At 40.0% G+C, this 20,629-nt stretch overlaps 2 protein-coding genes across 5 annotated transcripts in view; both read left to right on the top strand.

Moving 5' to 3' along the window:
• The first annotated feature begins 2,202 nt into the window (after positions 1-2,202).
• On the top strand, positions 2,203-11,756 carry LOC100890385 (WASH complex subunit 2). The gene is made up of 2 exons (XM_030977530.1): positions 2,203-2,313; positions 5,061-11,756. Exon 2 carries the CDS (start codon positions 5,588-5,590, stop codon positions 8,018-8,020), a length of 2,433 nt encoding a protein of 810 aa, XP_030833390.1. The 5' UTR covers positions 2,203-2,313; positions 5,061-5,587; the 3' UTR covers positions 8,021-11,756.
• Positions 11,757-15,421: 3,665 nt separating this feature from the next.
• Positions 15,422-20,629, top strand: part of LOC585040 (proprotein convertase subtilisin/kexin type 7) — a 45,249-nt gene continuing 40,041 nt past the window's right edge. For 2 of the 4 annotated variants that reach the window (XR_004062574.1, XM_030977527.1), the window contains exon 1: positions 16,237-16,348. The gene's annotated coding sequence lies outside the window, so the exon portion shown is untranslated. Of the gene's footprint in view, positions 15,621-16,236; positions 16,349-16,504; positions 16,682-20,629 lie in introns of those variants that run through there. The other 2 variants (XM_030977528.1, XM_030977529.1) reach the window with 2 other exon arrangements.

The raw sequence follows: 20,629 nt of genomic DNA, 5'->3' as shown, positions 1-20,629 counted from the left end.
TTGATCTGCAGGGCCCTTGTAACGAGTCGGACAAGATGAACTACAAGGAAGCCGACAAGATCCTCTATAAGATCCCCATGGGTTGTCATAGCCAGAAGCTGAAGGATGTACCTCTGTTCCCCACCCTTGACGACCTCATATACCGGACTCAGAACTATACCGTTCCTCCTCTGAACACGATAGCCCCGGTAGAGCTCTTTGGCGGGTTCAAAGGGGATCTTTCTATGGAGGACTCCATCAATTTCTCCCAGGAGCTTGACAACTGCATGTTTGGTTGCTTCACAAAGACAATGCGTGCCTTGACAATGATCTACAGCAGCCGAAGGGTCGCCGTCAGCGAAGGTTTCTGGCGTCTCCAGACCAAGGCCCTCATTGCCATTCTCAAGGAGGTGGAGGAACAACGCAAGAAGGAGATCGGGGAGAGGGCCCAAAGCAGCGTCGGTAGCTGCCAGAGCTGCCGCAGCCGCTGCTGCAAGTGCACGTCCTTTGAAGGTCAAAGAATATCCGCAAGCAAAGGCTTCAGGGTCACATGGTATGCTTCCTAACGGCGGTGCTCTTGATCAGCCCATGATCCAGCTAGGTGGAACCTATGCAGCCGGGACATCATCGGGTGCAGCGGTACCTGAGGTTGTCATCATCCCTGCAGACTCACCCACCAAGGCACAGGCTACTCCTGCTGGCACCAACTCTACAGAGCTCACTGATCAAAGCAATGCAAAGCCTAGCAAGGTGAGAGCACATGTACAGTACTTTCTAGATCTCACAATTTACGGGCATGCTTGGAAACTTGGTCCCAACATTTAGGTTAAAATCTTTTACCATGCCGAAGAAATGTACAAAAATTGAAGATTAAGCCCATATTCAATCTGACTACAATCCAATTTTTGAATATTTTGTTTTAGCTGTTGATGTAGATATTCCAACATTAAAAATTTGAATGACCTATATTGCGATTAGTTGAGGTTCATCATAAGAGCTACTGTAAGTTAGCTCAAAATCATGGTGAAAAAACCGCAAACAATAATGTATGTACATATACATGTATGTAAGTAGTGCAACTGCCTAGGATTTGAAGCCATTTTTGTTTTATTCTTAGAAGAAGGCTACATGTAACTCGTATTTTTATTCAGAACATGAAACAGGAAACAGTTGTATAATGCCCAATTTTTTATCTAACGCAATTGTGATTTCATTGAAAATCAGTGTGTGGTAGGCTTTACAATATTTTGAAGTAGAAATTATGTTGATTCCATATGATAAATGAAATGAATAATTACATATTAAAGTAGATACATATTTATAGGTAGATGGATGGATAAAATGTGAAAATTAACAAATAAATGAAAACACATATCGTCGGTGGGGTGACAAAACCTCTGATCTCAATTGTTGAGATTTTGATTATTTGGCCTAATTTTGTACCTAATGGCCTACGACACACCTGATAAATCCATGGAACGCCTCCTTCTCGTTTTTTTTCACAAATTCCACACAAACACCCTTAAACTAAACCTTGTAACTTTAACCCCCTTTGAAACTGCACTGACAAAACCTCGTAACATAAGATACGTAATTCCTTTTCCTCGTAACTCACACACGGACTAACAGTACCAAAGTTAGTGTATTCAAATCCTCGTAACTTATTCAACCAAAACCTCGTAACTCATTCAGAGTTGAAAGTAAGAACTTGTATCTCAATTTGAATACAAACTAAAAACTCATATCTCAATGTAGATAAACGCAAAAACCTTGTAACTCACTTTCAAATATAGAAACAATTATTTTACTGTATTTCAACAATGACATTAAAAATTGTATAAATATTCCAGTTTTGAAAAGAAAGGACGGTGTCACAGCACTACATTTGTTGAGACAGGAAAGTTTTTTTGCTCTCCTAAAAATTCATGATTTTTGAGATACGAGGTTTGTCACCCCACCGACGATATATGAATGAATTAATGTAAGAGAAATAATATTATGTTTTGCTTCTGTTCAAAGGCACCATCTACCTCAATCGACCTTCAAAAAATACCTACTCTCCAATCTCTTGCCAAGAGGGCAGCAGACACGGAAGATGGAAAAGAGGAAGAGAAGGAGATAAAGGAGGATGATGAGAAGGAGGGGGGAGAAGAACCCAAGAAGAAGAAGAGGAAGACAGAGAATGGGCATGATGATGAGGTCCTTGTCAACGGCAGTGCATCACCCCTCCAGCTGACGGCAGTGGACTAACTCTGAATGGTACGCAGAATGGACCTTCAAAGGGAGGGAGTCCAGCATATGGAACATCTTCCTCTGGTATGTTACCACACATGTGTAAGGCCTTTCCCTATCAATTCTCACTATCGCCAATACTTTCAAATGCTGGGGTGTGCGCCCTCTGGATGTCATTTCGAGCCACTTCTGGGATTTCAAACTGCATACCTCTGGTGTACGCAATTATACGGCACATGCATGCGGCATGCGCGAGGTACATGTACACGTATTAGGCCTTTAACAAAAAGATGTTCTATTGCCCTTTGCGACCGACCCAATAATCTTTAAATCTACAGTGGGCTTTTTAAAAATAGTTTTTTTTTTTGTTTACCGTTTTTAGAGAAAACAAAATTAAAGCATTCAAAACCGAGAAATATCCATCCAAAGAGGGAGGAAGAAAAAAAAATAACAAAAAAGAAAAGAAAGATTTCCGACTGACTGACCTATGTTTTGGCAGTACAACATCTTTTATGCCTCCGTTACGAAGTAGCCGGAGGCATTATGTTTTCGGGTTGTCCGTCCGTCCGTCTGTACGTACGTCTGTACGTACGTACGTCTGTACGTACGTACGTCCCGTTCTCGTGATCGCGTTATCTGAAGAACCGATTGATGGATTCCTGCCAAACTTTGGTCATGTATGTATCTTGCAGAGCCGATGAACTGATTAGTTTTTGGGGTTACGAGGTCAAAGGTCAAAGGTCACAGGGCTCATTATGTATGCAAAAACAGCTCGTGATCGCGTTATCTGAAGAACCGATTGATGGATTCCTGCCAAACTTTGGTCATGTATGTATCTTGCAAAGTCAAAGAACTGATTAGATTTGGGGGTCATGCGGTTAAAGGTCAAAGGTCACAGGGCTCATTATGTATGCAAAAACAGCTCGTGATCGCATTATCTCAAGAACCGATTGATGGATTGCTGCCAAACTTAAGTCATGTATGTTACTTGCAGAACCGATGAAGTGATTAGATTTTGGGGTCACGAGGTCAAAGGTCAAAGGCCACAACGCACATTATGTATGCAAAAACAGCTCGTGATCGCGTTCTCAAGAACCGATTGATGGATTCCTGCCAAAATTAGGTCATGTATGTTACTTGCATAGCCAATGAACTGATTAGATTTTGGGGTCATGAGGTTAAGGTCAAAGGTCATGCGGCTCATGTATGCAAAAATAGCTTGTGATCGCATTATCATTAGAACAGATTGATGGATTCCTGCCAAACATAGATCATGTATGTATCTTGCAGAGCCAATGAACTGAGTAGATTCTTGGGTCATGAGGTCAAAGGTCATGCGCTCATTATGTATGCAAAAATAGCTTGTGAACACATTCTCATTAGAACTGACAGATGGATTACTATTTAACTCAGGACATCTTGCAGAGCCAATGAACTGAGTAGATTTTAGGGTCATGAGGTCAAAGATCAAAGGGTCATATATGTATATGAGAAATTGCTTGTAATCACGATATTCTGAGAACCTGTTAATGGATTACAATTGAACTTGAATTCGAAAAATGTCTTCTGTTTTGGTTTGTAAAATTGCTCTATGACGGAGGCATCATTTTCGACTGCGCGCAGTCGAATTCCATCTAGTTTTTAAAGGTCTTATGCATGCGCAATATATATGTAACCGAAAGCTATTTCTCTATTGTGGGCTGCTATTGACCTCCTTGGATTTTGTAATTGTTCTTTGTCAAAGTGCAGTGATTTCAAACTTCTCTTGCTTTCAGGGCAAATTTGTCCAGGTCACACGCTGTTTAGGATTTGTTTGGAATTTTATCCAAGTCACATCTTCCATCCAGGGATATCTCTGAAGGTTTAAATTTTTATATTTGTGCGACCAGCACACAGGATCGCACCATTTTCCGACGGACATTTCAGTTCGTAAAGAAAATACAAAATTGCTTACGATATACGGTACTATAAAAAAAAGAGGTGTAAGGTACCACCATTCAAATATTGCAATAGCTAGGTCACTACTGACTACCGGTTGCCGCCCCGGCTAAGAATAGATGGCACGAGATAGACCGGAAGCGACTTGGTCACCAAGCTATCCCAGAGTGCATTTAAAATGGAGGCATGAAACTAACATCCAGGTATTTGGGGGTATTGGCGATATCAAGAATTCAAATTAAATGTCAATCAACATGCAATAATTTGATATACTCTAGCCAGTGTAAGTTTGGGAATCTTGAATGTCTGTTTGTCTTTGTTTGAAAGGCATGGTATAACAATGTTGAATCTGAGATGCATGGCCCTACGTGCTATCAGTGTCTGTGATATGGTGTAATATTGAAGCCCTAAAAAAATTGCGCTTCAAAATATCATGAAGTGCCTCAAAAAAGTAAAAATCTTTGAGTGACCAGTTTTTACCCCTCATTTTTCCCAATAGACTGTAGTGTTATAAAACTGTTAGGAAAACAGTGTTTGAAATTTCAATTTCCAATCATAAATATGTTAATAATCAGACAGGCCATCGGCTTGAGAAAGTCATGAGGCTCCTGACTGACCTAAAGGTTTATAATGATCATTACAGTTTATTTTTACCAATCACTAAGGCTTCTATCTGCTAGCTTCAGTTTATGCAGGTTGCCCATTTGTATTTGCAGTGAATCCAGATTTAAGTGAAAGGGGGGGGGGGGGGGGGGGGGGGAGGAAACATGAATTGAAGCTTCGCAGACTAAATATCTTAATAACATTTAGTTTTGTTATTTTATAGAATGGAGCAATTTGATTATCAGTACCGGTACTTGTTGTTCTTGGCATAAAAATAAATTCAATTCTTTTCTGTCTTTTTCTCTTAGAATTTAAAGTCACCCAGTCGTCCGTCACAGATTCTTCTCAGAAGGGTTCCAAGCTGAGCGGTGCTGAGGGAACTACCACAGCACCGACCGAGCAGGTCAACAACCTACCCAATGGCACCCTGCACACGCTGCTCAGTGGAGGCTCCATCAACGTTCCATTGAACGGCACTCCCTTCCAGCTTCCGGTGAACAGGGACTCTATTTACACCCAGTTGAATGGGGGTACAGTTCACACCCCACCCAATGGCAGCACCACCACCAATGCTACGTTCAACAATGTTACAGCGCCAGTTGTCGGTGGGAACGGGGTTTTTAATTTGAACCTGAGCAACGGTATTGGTCTCTTGAATGGCATACCCGTTCAGTTTGGCATCAAAACGCCTGGAAATGTGGGTGGGAACAGACTCGGAAATGGGGTCATTCAACTAGGTAATGGAATTGGAACATACGCCACCGGTGCTGGCAGCATCAGGGGTGTAGGCAATGGCTTTGTGGGTGGTGGTGGTGGTGGTGGTGGTGGAGGTGGTATGGGCAATGGTGTAGTTCTCACAGTTCCCCCTAGCAATGTCCAACTGATGCCCGTGCCCAAGCTGGCTTATTCTGTAGGGGCTGTTTCAGCTGTGGCGTCTGTCCAAAACATTCCGTCGCTGCAGGTAGCCCAGGGGCCCATTACGTTTGCTGTGCGCAATAGTGCCCTTTCCACTCCTGTGCTGTCCAAACCAATCCTCTCCAATCCTACACTCACCATCTCTCCTCTCACCAATCCTACCCTCGCCCAACCTGCTCAGACGAAACCAAACCTGGCCAACCCTACCATTACCAAGCTCGGTGGTGGAGTCATCCCGGAGAAGGTTGCAGATTTCATCCGTCGGAACTTCATCAACATCAAACCTAAACAGTCTGGAGCTCAAATGATTCCCATCAAGGTTGAAGCTCTGCCAACATTGCTTAAAGTCAATACTTCATCAACCGTCGCAACTGATCCAAAGGTGGATGATCTGATCAAGGTTTGTAAACTGACATCACCAAATGGACAGTCAAGCATCGGTGCCAAGACAGAGGGCACGGAGGAAGAGTTTGTTTTGACAAGAGTTTTGCAGTCTATGGCCATCATCAAACAGCTGCAGACCAGCAAGTTCTTACCAGAAGAGCTCTGCAAGAAGATCGCCCCGCTTTGTGAGAAGATCGTTCTGTCCTCGACGACCATGGAGGACAAGGAAGATCTGTCAAGGGAGGTGGATGCCATCCTAAAGGCAGAGGCAAAGGATGCTTTGAAGCTCTTCAACGAAACAACAGACCTGAATGACAACAACAATGCACAATCAGATGCTGCAGAGGGAGAGAGTGGGGACGCCAAAGCTATAGACCAATTCTTACACAGCCTGGCAAAGCGCATCAAGTACATACAATCGCGGCTGACCTCTCGTAGCATTGACCCCATCAGCATGGCTGAGATTGTTCCTCTGTGCCAAGACATCTGTGATCCGCAGCTCACCCTCACCAGGAAAGTGAGCTGCATCAGGGAGATCGAAGACAAGATCAAGACGTACGAGACGGGGGCCTGTTCTCGAAGCCAAGCAGCAACGCCTGTGGACATCGCTGCCATGCCGCAGGAGATTGAGGTAGATGAGGATGCATGTATGTACTTCAAGCTTCAGCTGGAGGACGGAAGCAGTGTCATGGTCAACATAAATGACCTCGAGGATTCGTACCAATCCATCTCCGACCTTGGCCGATTAACCATCAGGGTCAAACGCATGAACGACAAAGATATCAAGAATGAGAAGAGGAAGTTTAAACGAAGGAAGGTTTTATCTGATGAAAAGGGAACAGGAAAGGAAAAGGCAACCCCAAAGCCATCCACAGAGGCAATACCAAAGGCAATCACAGTGGCAACCACAGAGGCAACCCCAAAGGCAATCACAGTGGTAACCACAGTGGCAACCCCAAAGGAAAACCCACAGGCAACCCCAAAGGCAGCCCCACAATCAACCCTAAAGGCAACCACACAGGCAACCACAGTGGCAACCTCAAAGGCAACCCCAGTGGCAACCACAAAGGCAACCACAAAGGCAATCCCAAAGGCAACCACACGGACAACCCTAAAGGCAACCACAAGGGCAACCCCACAGGCAACCCCAAAGGCAACCCCAAAGGCAACCCCAAAGGCAACCACACAGGCAATCCTAAAGGCAACCACAAGGGCAACCCCACAGGCAACCCCACAGGCAACCCCAAAGGCAACCCCAAAGGCAACCCCACAGGCAACCACACAGACAACCCTAAAGGCAACCCCAAAGGCAACCCCAAAGGCAACCACACAGGCAACCCTAAAGGCAACCCCAAAGGCAAACACACAGGCAACCCTAAAGGCAACCACACGGACAACCCAAAAGGCAACCCCACAGGCAACCCCACAGGCAACCACACAGGCAACCCTAAAGGCAACCCCAAAGGCAAACACACAGGCCACCCTAAAGGCAACCCCAAAGGCAAACACACAGGCCACCCTAAAGGCAACCCCAAAGGCAACCCCAAAGGAAGCCCCAAAGACTACCCCAAAAGCTACCACACAGGCAACCTCACAGGCAACCCCAGAGGCCACCCTAAAGGCAACCACACAGACAACCACAAAAGCAACCACACAGACACTCCTTATCACAACCACAAAGGCAACCACAAAGGCCACCCCACAGGCAACCCCAAAGGCAGCCACAAATGCAGCCCCAAAGGCAACCACAAATGCAACCACAAAGAAAACCGCACAGGCGACCACAAAGGCAACCACTAAGGCAACCACAAAGGCACTCCTTATCACAACCCCAACAAAGGCAACCACAAAGGTAACCACAAAGGCAACCACAAAGGCACTCCTTATCGCAAGACCAAAAGCAACCCCATCCGTTACCAATAAGAGGAAATCTCCCAGGGATGCAAACAATGGTAAGAAAAAGAAGTAACTATTCAATGATAGTTGTATTCTGCAGTCAGCCTGACAAGACTGATAGCAGAATGCCAGCAGACTGAACAGAAAATTACATTACAATGAAGTAGCCCAGTATCTATCGAAAAGCAGTTGGTTTGGGTCAGTTTGGGGGTGTGACTTGGCTATTACCCTTCATAGCTTCATCGATTTTCATTTATGACCCGATTATTAAATATCCAAGATTGCAGTTGCTGAATTTGATGTTTTGAGGAGTACCTCTTGCACTGTCCATGCATTCAAAGAGGAATCTATTACAGTCAACCTGCTTTAGTGACCACCTGTCTACAAAGACCACCTGTCTACAAAGGCCACATTTGTTGTTTCCCTTGAAAATGGTTTCTCATTGAATCATGTACTAAAGGAACCTGTCTACAAAGACCACCTGTCTACAAAGGCCACTCTTTGTGTTTCCCTTGGGCGGTTGCTTTAGACAGGTTTGACTGTATTTTAATACATGAACCGAACTACGGTGAAGCAATAGTCATGTTTTAAATGTTCAGGTGGAATTTTTGTGATCAGAGATTCTTATAACAGTTTCAACTGACTTACATGTAGGTTTTGCATTTTTTAACGAATAATGTGTTTCAAAGATAAGGGGAAAATAGAGAACTTTATGAATAATGCAACTGCACACAGGGAATCCCATACACACGCTCAACTTGTATAATCTATGTAGATAAAGTATAGTTGAACATGTGTATAGAAAGACCATTAAAGGTAGACACAACGTTAGGTTTTTATAGGCAGATGGGTCTTTATACGAAGGTTTCCTGTAACACATGTTTTTCATGAGAAGCATCGCATCGAGGGAAACTGAAAATATGGTCTTTGTAGACAGGTGATGACTAAGATGAGATTGATTGTATTTACAAATGGACCTCAATTATCTGTATACAGTGTGATTTGATGATAACTGCTCACATGTATTGTCCCCAGCTCGAGTTATCCTGAGCTTAATTTACGATTGAACTAAGTTACTCCACCTAAAGGGAAGTTTGTTCTGGATCTGTGTAATCAATTAACAAGTGATAGATGTGATGTCTTGGGAGTACCGGTATTTGTTTTTGAAGATTGGATAACTAGAGGGATTTTGTTTTAAAAAGTTGGTTTTGGAAATGGAATTAAAATTTGTTGAAGCAAAGTAAAGGAAAGAATGTTTTATTGATCTAGTTGTAACTCTCTGATAATCATTTCATGGGAAATTTAGACAATTGATGCACAATCAGCATTACTCCATGGATATGTAAGCCTGAAGCTGTCTCATTTGGAGCTTTATACTGGCTAGCATTAGTTATCTTGGGCAAGCAACTGATTATTCTTCAAAAGAATGGCCCGATTGGTGTGAGCTTACAGAAGATACATGGTAGCGACTAGCGATGGGAGGAGTTAGTGATAAGTCAGAGCTTGGGACTCATCGATTGAGCCTTTTAGAGTGTTCATGCATGAGCACTATGTGAGGTCTTGGCTTAGATGGTGGGTGCCTGTTCTTGGCGATCCCTGGAAAGGTTTTTACACTAGTGAAAAGCGGAAAGATGTGTCATCTCTCAAGAAAGATGTGTCATCTCTCAAGAAAGATGATGCAAGACTAACAGACATTTACAAGTTTCTGTGTTAGAATTTGAGAGTTGTTTAATATACAAAGTTTGCATGAGATACCTGAAGAGTTAAACGATATACTGTTTAGGAAAGAGTGAAATGTTTTGAGATGTTACGGTAACCAACTAATTATACCTCTGATTTATATGGAACTATTTGAATGTAGTCGATGTAGTGGATGAACGAAGTATCATTGGCATTTATTATCCTATAACCAAGTGTAAGTTATTGATGTACAAAGTATTTGTTTGATAATTATTGGACAACTTTTTTCTTTTTTTTAGAGCCGAGTGCTCAAAATGTGTTTTGAAACTGTGTAAAGTATGTTAGTTAGAAGGACACGGAAGCACTTCAAGGAGGTGATTTTCCATGTATGTTACAAGGTCATGGAAGTGTACATTACAGACATTGAAATTAACATGTAATTCACATGTGTTTTGCATCTTAATGCTCTAGTGTACATTACAGGCTGTGTGTATAAGAATTTACATGGAAGGGTTTTTGATATCTGCACATTGATATTTGTGTGACTATTTCTTGGGATTGGAATATCTATACATATCCTTTTTTCAATACCAGTAGAATTTTGCTTTGTAGATGATGAAATAGTATAATCCTTATTGTGATTTTTGATGTATAAGGAACAATTAAGTTATTGAAATTTCGTAGGCATTCTGTATTAAACCTAACTTGCAATCCCTTGTGCACATAGGCTAATGTGAATAGCTAATTAAGTTATTATCTGGCAGCCTTTTTGTATTATCTTTTTTTAATTAACGTGACAAGCATCCATGTTCAATTAGTGAAATGGCCATTTGCGTGTAGCTAATTTTATAATCTTGCCCAATTCTGCAAGTATTTTGCTGTCTTTAATTGTTCTTCATCTATCAGAGCTCCCAGCTAAACCTGTGTAAGTAAATCAGGTGGAAATTGGAAAATGAGTTCCCTCTCTTTTCTTTAAGTCGGGGGAGCAGAAAAGGCAGAAATAACTGCATGCAATGAAGAATTCTTCACTAAAAATGACATTTGTCAACCTTCTGTATAGAGGCGGTCAGTGGAGCAAGATGTAGTCTCAGCAGAACAACCATAGATAGAGAGAGGTTTTCAGTCTAGCAAAAGAAAAGAAAAACATTAAAATCTGGGACATATCTAGAAATCTCATTGCCCCCCCCCCCCCCAGTAAATACATGTAGTTAATCTCTTAAATTCTATCTCATTAGGAGCACATCCTCTGGGCGATTGGCCGATGTTTCAAAGTAGGTTGAAACGAGGATCTTCAACTTTGAAATTCCATCAGACATACGTCAGGGAAAATCTGGGAATTTTATGCTTGGTCCCCTATGTGTGTATCAGAGAGATGGAAAAAATAAGGGGGAGCGGTTACCGGTAAATTGTTCGGTGATTGAAATATATCAGCAAAAATTGTGCTTCTATTGTTTACAAATATTTTGTTCTTCCATGATAAACCCGCCCAAAAAATATTTTAACCTTAGTCTGGTGTCCTCACACAAGTTTGGAGCTACCAGAAAATTTGCAGATGTTCTCAGCTTTTGGAGTAATGACCATGAATGCACTTATTTATGAAGTTATATGTTTTAAGGCAATGCACAATATGTTGTAAGATTGTTGTGTTTATTAAAGCTACTCAAATAGATTGAGGGGGGGGGGGGGGTAACCATGTGTACATTACTTAGTAATTTAGGGTTTAAAATAGCTCAGATGTCTTGGAAATTAAAGTAGATCGACAGCTCTACCCCCAGGCTGAAATTGTTCATCCCTTGAACCCTCAGAAAATACATATAGAACATTTTGTTGGTCTCATGGACTGTTGGTCCTGCCTGCCGTTCGGCCTTCATGGGTTGTCCCTCTCATGGGCAGTAGCCAAAAGATCAGGATATGACTACAGTATACCAAATTATTGCTAGAGAGTAGACCTCTAATAAATACTCCTACCATCGATGAGTCCTTTAAACCATGTATTGTTACTGTTCAAATGTTCTGCTTTTGTTAAGCCATGCGAAGTTTGCATGTGCTCTGTATGTCCATCTACCGGTAGTTATTGTTCAAGTTTGTTTTTTGGGTATTGTCTGTTTTATAAAACATGTTCATGTAAACCAAGTTTATATTTTTAATCAGTTGCCCTTTAAAAAAAAAAGTTTTCTCTTTTAACTCACCTGTATATATTTCACTAGATGTAGCTTAATTGTGAAGCTGACTACCAGTAGCGAGTACCATGTATAATAAATCGTCGCTGTTTTCACGAAGTGACGTTAGTGAAAAAAAATTGCATTCACTTTGCGTTACGATTTTCCTCACTACCGTCACTTCGTGAAAACAAGGACGAAATGATGATAGCGAATTCAAACGATGTGCATGTAGTTGTGAATTGTTACAGTGATGCTATGTACCTGGTGTATTTTAGCCCCTGAGATTGGCTATTGATGGAAATGCAATGTAGCATGTACGAAGGTAATGATGGTTAACTTGATGACGGTGATGGTGGTGGTGGTGATGATGATGATGGTGATGATGATGATGATGATGGTGGTGATGGTGGTGATGATGATGATGATGGTGGTGATGAGGATGATGATGGTGGTGGTGGTGGTGGTGATGGTGGTGGTGTTGTTGATGGTGGTGGTGGTGATGGTGATGATGATGGTGGTGGTGGTGGTGGTGGTGGTGGTGGTGATGATGATGATGATGATGGTGGTGATGGTGGTGATGATGATGATGATGGTGGTGATGAGGATGATGATGGTGGTGGTGGTGATGGTGGTGGTGTTGTTGATGGTGGTGGTGGTGATGGTGATGATGATGGTGGTGGTGGTGGTGGTGATGATGGTGGTGGTGATGATGGTGGTGGTGGTTGTGATGATGGTGGTGGTGGTGGTTGTGATGATGATGGTGAGGGTGGTGGTGGTGGAGTTGATTCTGGTGATGATGAGAATGATCATAATGATGATGGTGATGGTGTTTGACCACGGCGATGTAAATGATGATGCTAGAAATTATGATTGACGATAATCAAGGTGGTGGCGGTGCGAATAGTGGTTTTGATAGTTATCATTGTTCCTGCTATTGGAAGTGTTGGTGATGATGACGGTACATGCACGTCAAATGCAGATGTTTTTTTCATGAACTTGATAGTAAAGTGTAGTCTGGATGTCGATGGTTTCTGTGTACAGGTGTTGGGGGTCGAGGATCGCCATATGAATTTTGTTTAGCATGGGCACCTAGCCATTAAGGGTCATTTGCATCGTGTGTGGGGGTCAATCTCACCCCTCCTCCCCCGTCTCTATCTTTTCTTCTCTCTCTCCCACCCCCTCTCTCTCTCTCTCTCTCTCTCTGTCCCCCCCCCCCCTCTCTCTCCACCCCTCAAACGCCTGGGTATATATTGTGCCTCCTGACAAGATCTATTATTTTCTATTCATTAATTAGCATGGTCTCATGCCTCTCCGCCCTGGCCATTCTCTCTTTTTCTTTCTCTTTCTCTGTCTCTCCCTCTGTCTCTTTCTCTCTCTCTTTCTTTCTCTGTATCGTATGTATATAATATCATTTTTATAAATCTAGGTCAGCCTTCCCCAGTCTATATATCTACCTGCACCCCCCCCCCCCTCCACACACACACCGAGAAGAAAATGCTGATACAGTCTAGGTTTTTTTCCCCATGCAAACAATAGCCAGGAGGTATAACACATAAAACACATACGTTAGTTGCATGGGAAAGAATACGAAGTCTAAAGTATATATACGGAGTTAATAATGTCCCGGCCCCCCCCCCCCCCCCCCCACTCAGTGTTATTTAGGGTACGCATATACTCGTACCCTCTTTTTGAAAGCACCCCCTATCTGAGGACTACCAACATTTCCGAACCCCCCTTTCGCGGGCTTTTCGCGGGCTTTTCCTGCTTTGGAGACCCCCCTAAATCAGGAAAAATGCTCAATGTACCCCCCCTAAATTCGGAATAATTTCTCAGGAGTCCAAAGAGATGAGAGAGAAAAAGAAAAACACCCCCTTTTTAAAGAAATCTCCGGGTGAAAAGTCAAATACACCCCCTTTTTTTACAAATCTCGGGCCGGACTTTGTCGCACGAAAAGTACCCCTTTACCGGACATTTTGGCAACACGCATGCGGTCATTCCGACATCTGAGTGGGGGGGGGGGGGGGGGGCGGGAATAATGTATGCACCGGCAATTATAATTATGTTGGAATGTAGAAAGACTGCATGAAAGAAAAGAGGAGGAAGGAGAAGAAGAAGAAGAAGAAGAAGAAGAAGAAGAACATGAAGAAGCAGAAGAAGAAGAAGAAGAAGAAGAAGAATAAGAAGAAGAAACAAAAGAAGCAGAAGCCAGAAGAAGAAGAGAAAGAAGAAGAAACAAAAGAAGCAGAAGCCAGAAGAAGTATAAGAAGAAGGAGAAGAGCAAGAAGAGGAGCCTGAAGAAGAAGAAAGATGAAGAAAGAGAAGACGATGGGAGAACATTATAAGAATATATAGGGAAAGACAAAAAATAAGAAGTATCACAAAAGTAATGAGATAGGAAAATATATTGAATCAATTACTATCAATTAACTAAACGTTTTTCCAACAGTTATTGTCTTGAGAAGAAGCTTGATGAATGTAAACCTGTAATGATACAATATCTGTTATATAGTAATTAGAAAAGGGTAACCAAGAAGTTTTAAATGTATATTCTTCAAACGTCGAGCTACTCTTAAATATTTAACATATAATATGTGTTAGGAAAAGCCTGAGAAACACCCATCCAAGTCTGAAGAAAAGACTCTTTTCATAAATAAATTAATCATCCCCCCCTTCTACAGGGTTCTTTATTTTCAAACAAATACCATCATGCATATACCCATACATTATATTATACAAATAATTAAAGAAACAATGTCCATACATAATGGCTTAACACAGATAATAATCACCACGAGCGAAAACTTTGGGGCAACTAAAACAAAAATTATGACAAAATAAGTATTCCAAATATATTTTAAAAAATACAAAACATAAAATACATCATTATGTGGCACATTTCCAACACTCTCAAAATATTTTTTAGAGTGAAACCATTTTGTTCTTCAATTGAATCTCTCTGAAATTTGGTTGGTATATATATATTTGTCCATTTCTTAATAACGTTTACAGCTGATAAAATTATATCTAATGGAGGTAGTTGATTTCAATTTATATGCCCGACACTATTTGTTTTAAATCTCAAAATCCCATTTTGGCACTTTTCACTCCTAGCCCTATATAGGCCTCAGTCTAAGTCGATAAATAATGAGCCATAACACATGCCAGCATTTCTTTTCCTTTTTTCCTGAACTTGTTTGTTTCTTTGTTCGTTTCTTTCTGTTTTTATACTCATGCATATTCCCACAGCACTTAGTTCTATTACATTACCCTTAACCTACCATATGGTGCTTTATAAAACTCATTATATGCAACTTGCAAAGTCAAATCCCAGTATAGCTCCGTATAGCTTTGTTGTATAACTAAGCAGACAACAAAGCATGCGTTACACAAAAGCTGCACTCGGTATCTCAATCGGTCTCCGTCTTTTATGTACATTTCTTGTCCTTCATTCTCCAAGTGTATCTTGTATACCTGCACTTCCCGCTTCCCCTTACAATATTTTAATGAAACATCCTAAACAAATTGGATAATGAATACAAAGGCACGCAGGTCGTTTAGCGCGCCTTTGTATACAACTTCCTGCGATGGCTATTGGCTAAGTTTAAGGTCACGTGATGCTATGTGAACGTAAGGTGGTTTGATGCTTGGGAAATGCTATTTTCTTCACTTTTTCATTACTTTCGTGTTGGGGTTTAATGTCGGTATTACCCTGTATATTGCGGACCAGAAGCAATTCCCAAGTGAACGTCAACGCTAAAGGATAGTCGTCCACCGAAATCATCTGCCGAGGATATTTTTGCCCACAATATTAGGCCTTCAAGAACAGAAAAGGTAAGTTCAAACTTAGCCTAATCGATTTAAGATAATAGTTTTATGATATAAAACTCGGCCCATATTTTATACCCATCGATTCGTTATGAATAAAATGATGAGCATGCGAGACTCGGCCAATATGCATCCCTATACTCCAATTCCAATCCAGTGACACAATCTCGAAAAAAAAATTGCTTTTTGTCCTGCTTTTTAACTTTTGAGATCCATTCATTTATTTATCAATGTCATTATCGATATTATTAAAATAATCCCATTTTCGGGGGGAGGGAGGGGGGGGGGGGGCAATTGACGATTTTGGCTTCGTATAGATTTATGCATACATAAATAAAACTCACAACATTATCCATTTACCATTTTTTAATTTTATTTTGAAATAGGCCAAGCTTAAAATAGAAATATAGTATTTTTTAAAACTACAAGAAATGTGTCGAATCATAGATGAATTGACCCCCCCCCCCCCCCCCCCCCATCAATTTGAAAACACAGGAATCAATCTTTAGTTTCGATTATTGTAGTAGGCCTCCCCTCGGGTAGCCTACATATCAGAACTTTTTAACCAATCAATCATGCACGCCTCTTTGTCGTAGAGGGCTATTATAAGAAATAATATTGCTCATCATTATATTATTCATGGCCGCGACCGTAACTGTATCATGATAATCCTAAATTAGCATTGGTACTTCGGTCCGTCGGGCCCTTTGGAATTAGACGATCAAGAGACAGAGGTAACTATAGTTAATGAGTTGCAATATCAGTAATATCATTCTTGTTTCACTATTTTCTGGTGTTTTTGAGAGGATAATTGCAGCGCGCGGTGTATTTGTTTACAACTGAAGTCTACAACAATGCAATGCAGTGTAGATCTACACTGCTGCAGAACAGACTTCGCCCGTGAGTGTTGTGGGTGAGCAGTGCAGCTGCAGTGCAGTGCTCATTGTTGCAGAATTCGTTGGCCAAACATCACCTGAGCTGAGCGGTGTGTTTTTATAAGTGTTCTCTATTGTTATTGTGCGCCTACCTGCAGCATGTAGATGTTTGTATTTTGTTAGTCATATGAGGTGAGTCAGTAAGCGTTTATTTCTGTTTAGAAAGAAGGTTAACTTGTTAATTTTATCATGGTTAAGTTATTTAAACACATTCTCTCCGTCGACTGTCTCACAGTTTTCAAGAAGTGTAGGTCTAGATCTATGCAAAGTTGAAAACACAATTTTTCTAATTCCTCTTTGTTTGTAATCAATGTAAGCTTCGCATGATAATGTTCTCTTTCTTTCTTTCTTTGTAGACCCTAAGTAGGGTCCATTTCTGTCTTATGCACTTTATGAAAAGATGCTGTAGTACATTCTGTTTAATAATGTAGATCTAGATCTCTAAATCATAAATGTTATGTTGTTATTTAAACAGTGTTGCTTGTTGTGTTTCTGTGAGACTGATGTTTGTCATTGCTATTTTTCTGTTTTTCTTACATGTAGCAGGAGAGGTTGAATCCAAGAATTTGAATAACGCCTCTAGAAAAATCACTTTTAGAACCAGCTTCTTTTATCTCCCCTTTAACTAAGGCCTAATTTATTATTACTCATAACAAAATTCAGTCAGACATCATTTACACTATGAATGTGACTGACAAAGAAAGCGGACAAAATATACAGTTCCTCAGGTAGACAAAGGAACATCTCTTCACTGCATATTCACCTTTTTACATAATAGCAGTGAAGGGATATCCCTTTGTGTATCTGAGGAACTGTATATTTTGTCCGCTTTCTTTGTCCGTCATATTCATAGTGTTAATACTAGTAGGCCACTAGGCCTACTACCTTTTCTCAAATAAATAAAAAGATCAAGATCTGAGAAGGACGGTCACTTGTGAATACATCTTATGCATATGTACAAGTATGTAGACTTTAATGTGATTTAAAAAGCTCTGTAGTTTAGTAGAAAAGTTGAAGTCTGTAAATATCACTCAGTGACTCATTCTGAAACTGAATTAAAAACTGTCCTTGTTTGCGAATTGCATGTACTGTAGGCCTACATGTACATTAATAGTCAAAGGTCGAATTTAACATGTTTAATGATCCATTTAGTAATAGAGCTACTGAAATGGATTCCCAGTTTTGTTCAAATTGGAGAGGAAATAGTTTCACTGTTATTTAATATTTTTATATATTTTCCTGTATACCAGAAGTCCTTGTGTTTAAAAAGAAATTACCCAAATTCTCTTAGATCTCTCATTTCATTTCAACTAGCATTTAAGAGGCATAAATCCAATGAAAATGAATGATGTTTCTTGTAACTTTGTCTACATGTAGGCGAGCTTAGATTATTATATGGAGAGAACAAAGTAACTAAATCCCCCAAAATATTGAAGCAGGCCAAAAGTAATATCATCTGTATAGCCAGAGGGGCGTTAACTTTAAAGCCTAATGTTAATGGGTACCGGTAATGAGTTACAATCTACATGTAATGCCTGATAGACCAAGCTATTAATAGTATGAAAATAAATTTAGTTTTAGATAAAATAATTTTTTTTTTATAAAGCATGAGGGAGGGAATGCAGAAAGATCTTTGCAAAAAAAGCGTAACATATTTATAGTCCTATCAAATGATTAGAAAATAGTACAGGTGTACATCTGTGAATATATACACTAACATACTGTACTACATGCAAAGTTGCAAACAGCATGTAGGCCTACTGTACATACATGTATGTTTATATTAGATGATGAAGCGGATCCTAATCAAATATTCAGTTGAGACCGTACACGTTGTACAGGCATTTATTTTGCTTAACACGTCATTAGTACATTGTTTGTAACTAATTATGACTGGTCATTAGTAAAATCATGTTATAATAAAACATCGTTTTGTAAAACAAATAAAGCATCATCTTTAAACTTTAACTAAAAACAAATAATACACATCATTTTGTTCGAGCAATAGTAAAACTATCCACACTCGGTGTACAGTACCTTCAAAACAGTCCAAACACCCTCAACTGTACCTTGTGTGGGTTGGGTAATTCTTACTAATGACCTCACTGCTGTTTATTATTTGTATACTATTTTGAGCAGGCCCTGTAAATCATTGCTAGAAATTAATTACCAGAAATAAGTGGTCTCAGTTTCACAAACGAACCTTGCCTTTATTTGTTTGTACTGGTCTCAGGCCAAGGTTATGTGCAGGCCTACAATACATGCATGTACATGGCGATAGGTGCATTTTCTAGGCACATGTAAAGGTATTGTGCTGTGCTGACAATGGAAATTAGAAACATGTACATTCTGAGTGAGTGAGGGAGTATACATGTAATTTGGATACATTGTAGTTTGTAACTTTGTACTATTAAAGGTAAAGACCAGTTATGGTCATGCGATTGCATTGTGAAAGAAACGTGGAATCGATCAGAAAACGTTGATCATCTACATGTAGCATATAAGTATTGGTGTGTACTGCAAGGTTCTGGAATCATCAAAATGATAAGAAATTTGGCCCAGTCTTCGTAAAGTTACAAGCACTGTACACAGAAAGATGTATGGGACTATACGCACACATGCGCGACACGTGCGTTTATCTCTCACAGACCATGTAGATGAACTAATTCACCAAATGTATCAATTAGTAGGCGGTAGGCAAAATTGTTATCATAATGTACAGTGTATTCACATGATTGGTAATAAGAGCTTCCATTTCATTTTTTGAAATTGGGTCGTTTCCAAAACTGGTCTTTACCTTTAAACCAGACATGAGAAGTAATATCATTGATGATTGGAGGAAAATTTAATAAAGGAGACAAAAGTTGTTAGTTTTATAGAACTTTAGAATTGATCAAAGATGAATAGTATTAGTAGTGATGATTTACCTTGTGAATATTCTTTCATTTTTCTAACTATTTGTTTTTAATTGAAAATATCTCTCTTCTAGCCCTAGAAGTCTTGTTTCTTGAGAAAGTTAGGTTGCTACATGTACATTGTAGCAAAGAAAGTTCCTCTGTTTTTCCAATTTTTGTTTGATACTTTGAATATTCAATGGATTACTTGATATGCAACGACCCTAGGCATTTCTGTTGCTTACATCTACAATGTACATTGTAGATCCTCTATCAGTTTTCCCTATATAACTTCAATGATCTTTCTCTTATTATTCTTTTTATAGTCTTTATAAAGTCTTTATAAACCTTTGTAAAATTCACCTTCAGTTTATACAATAAAAATGTAACATTCAGTGCTCTATTATAATAGACCTTGTACTGGTCCCTCTCACAGGCCTCATAGCAGCTCATTTCTCAAAGCTAAATTCCATTGTATGCATAAAAGGACCAAGGTCTTGAAAATTGTAAAAAGCAGACCAAAATATTGTCACACAAGGATGGTTGCTCCCTGGGGCAGTGGTAATAGTTGTGAGTCTTTGTTGTATAGTGTACAGTGCTCATTCCTACATGTACATGTATTTCTGGCGATCCATTGTTGTTATTATTATGCTGGCTTTTATAGCATACAGTAGCTGCCATTACATCGCTCAAGCATTTCAAGGAATTTGTTCCTGCCAGGTAATAATAATAATAATAATACTCAATTTTATATAGCGCAAATTACAATTAAGTCTCTAAGCGCTGTAGAAATAGAAAAAAAATCAAGAAGTGAGTACAGAAGAAATGAAATGATAAGAACTGTAATAGCATGATGAATATCCAAACTGAAACTACATGTACATGTATAAAACATTGTATTGTATAAAGAATAGTACAAAATTACATTTGAAAAAGGTAAGACTTTCATATCTGTTGCTAAAACAAGGATGAATCCTTTCCCCAAAACGGTCCTGTAGAATCCTTGAGTTGAATAATAAATGTAGTTCCAAGATTATTGGATAACATGCAGTAGGTTCAGTATAAAAGAGATAGCACTTGAGAGGGGATGAGAGCTGCTGTTACGTGCTCAGTCCCGATATCTCTAGGTACCCATTAACCCTTCCTGGGTATTAGTGAGGTGAGTGTAGATTAATGCTTTGCCTAT

Source organism: Strongylocentrotus purpuratus, unplaced genomic scaffold, assembly GCF_000002235.5.
Source record: "Strongylocentrotus purpuratus isolate Spur 01 unplaced genomic scaffold, Spur_5.0 spur5_scaffold_1, whole genome shotgun sequence".
NCBI lineage: Eukaryota > Metazoa > Echinodermata > Echinoidea > Camarodonta > Strongylocentrotidae > Strongylocentrotus > Strongylocentrotus purpuratus.
Note: the sequence above shows the minus strand (reverse complement) of the source record. Positions and strands in the feature narration are given on the sequence as shown.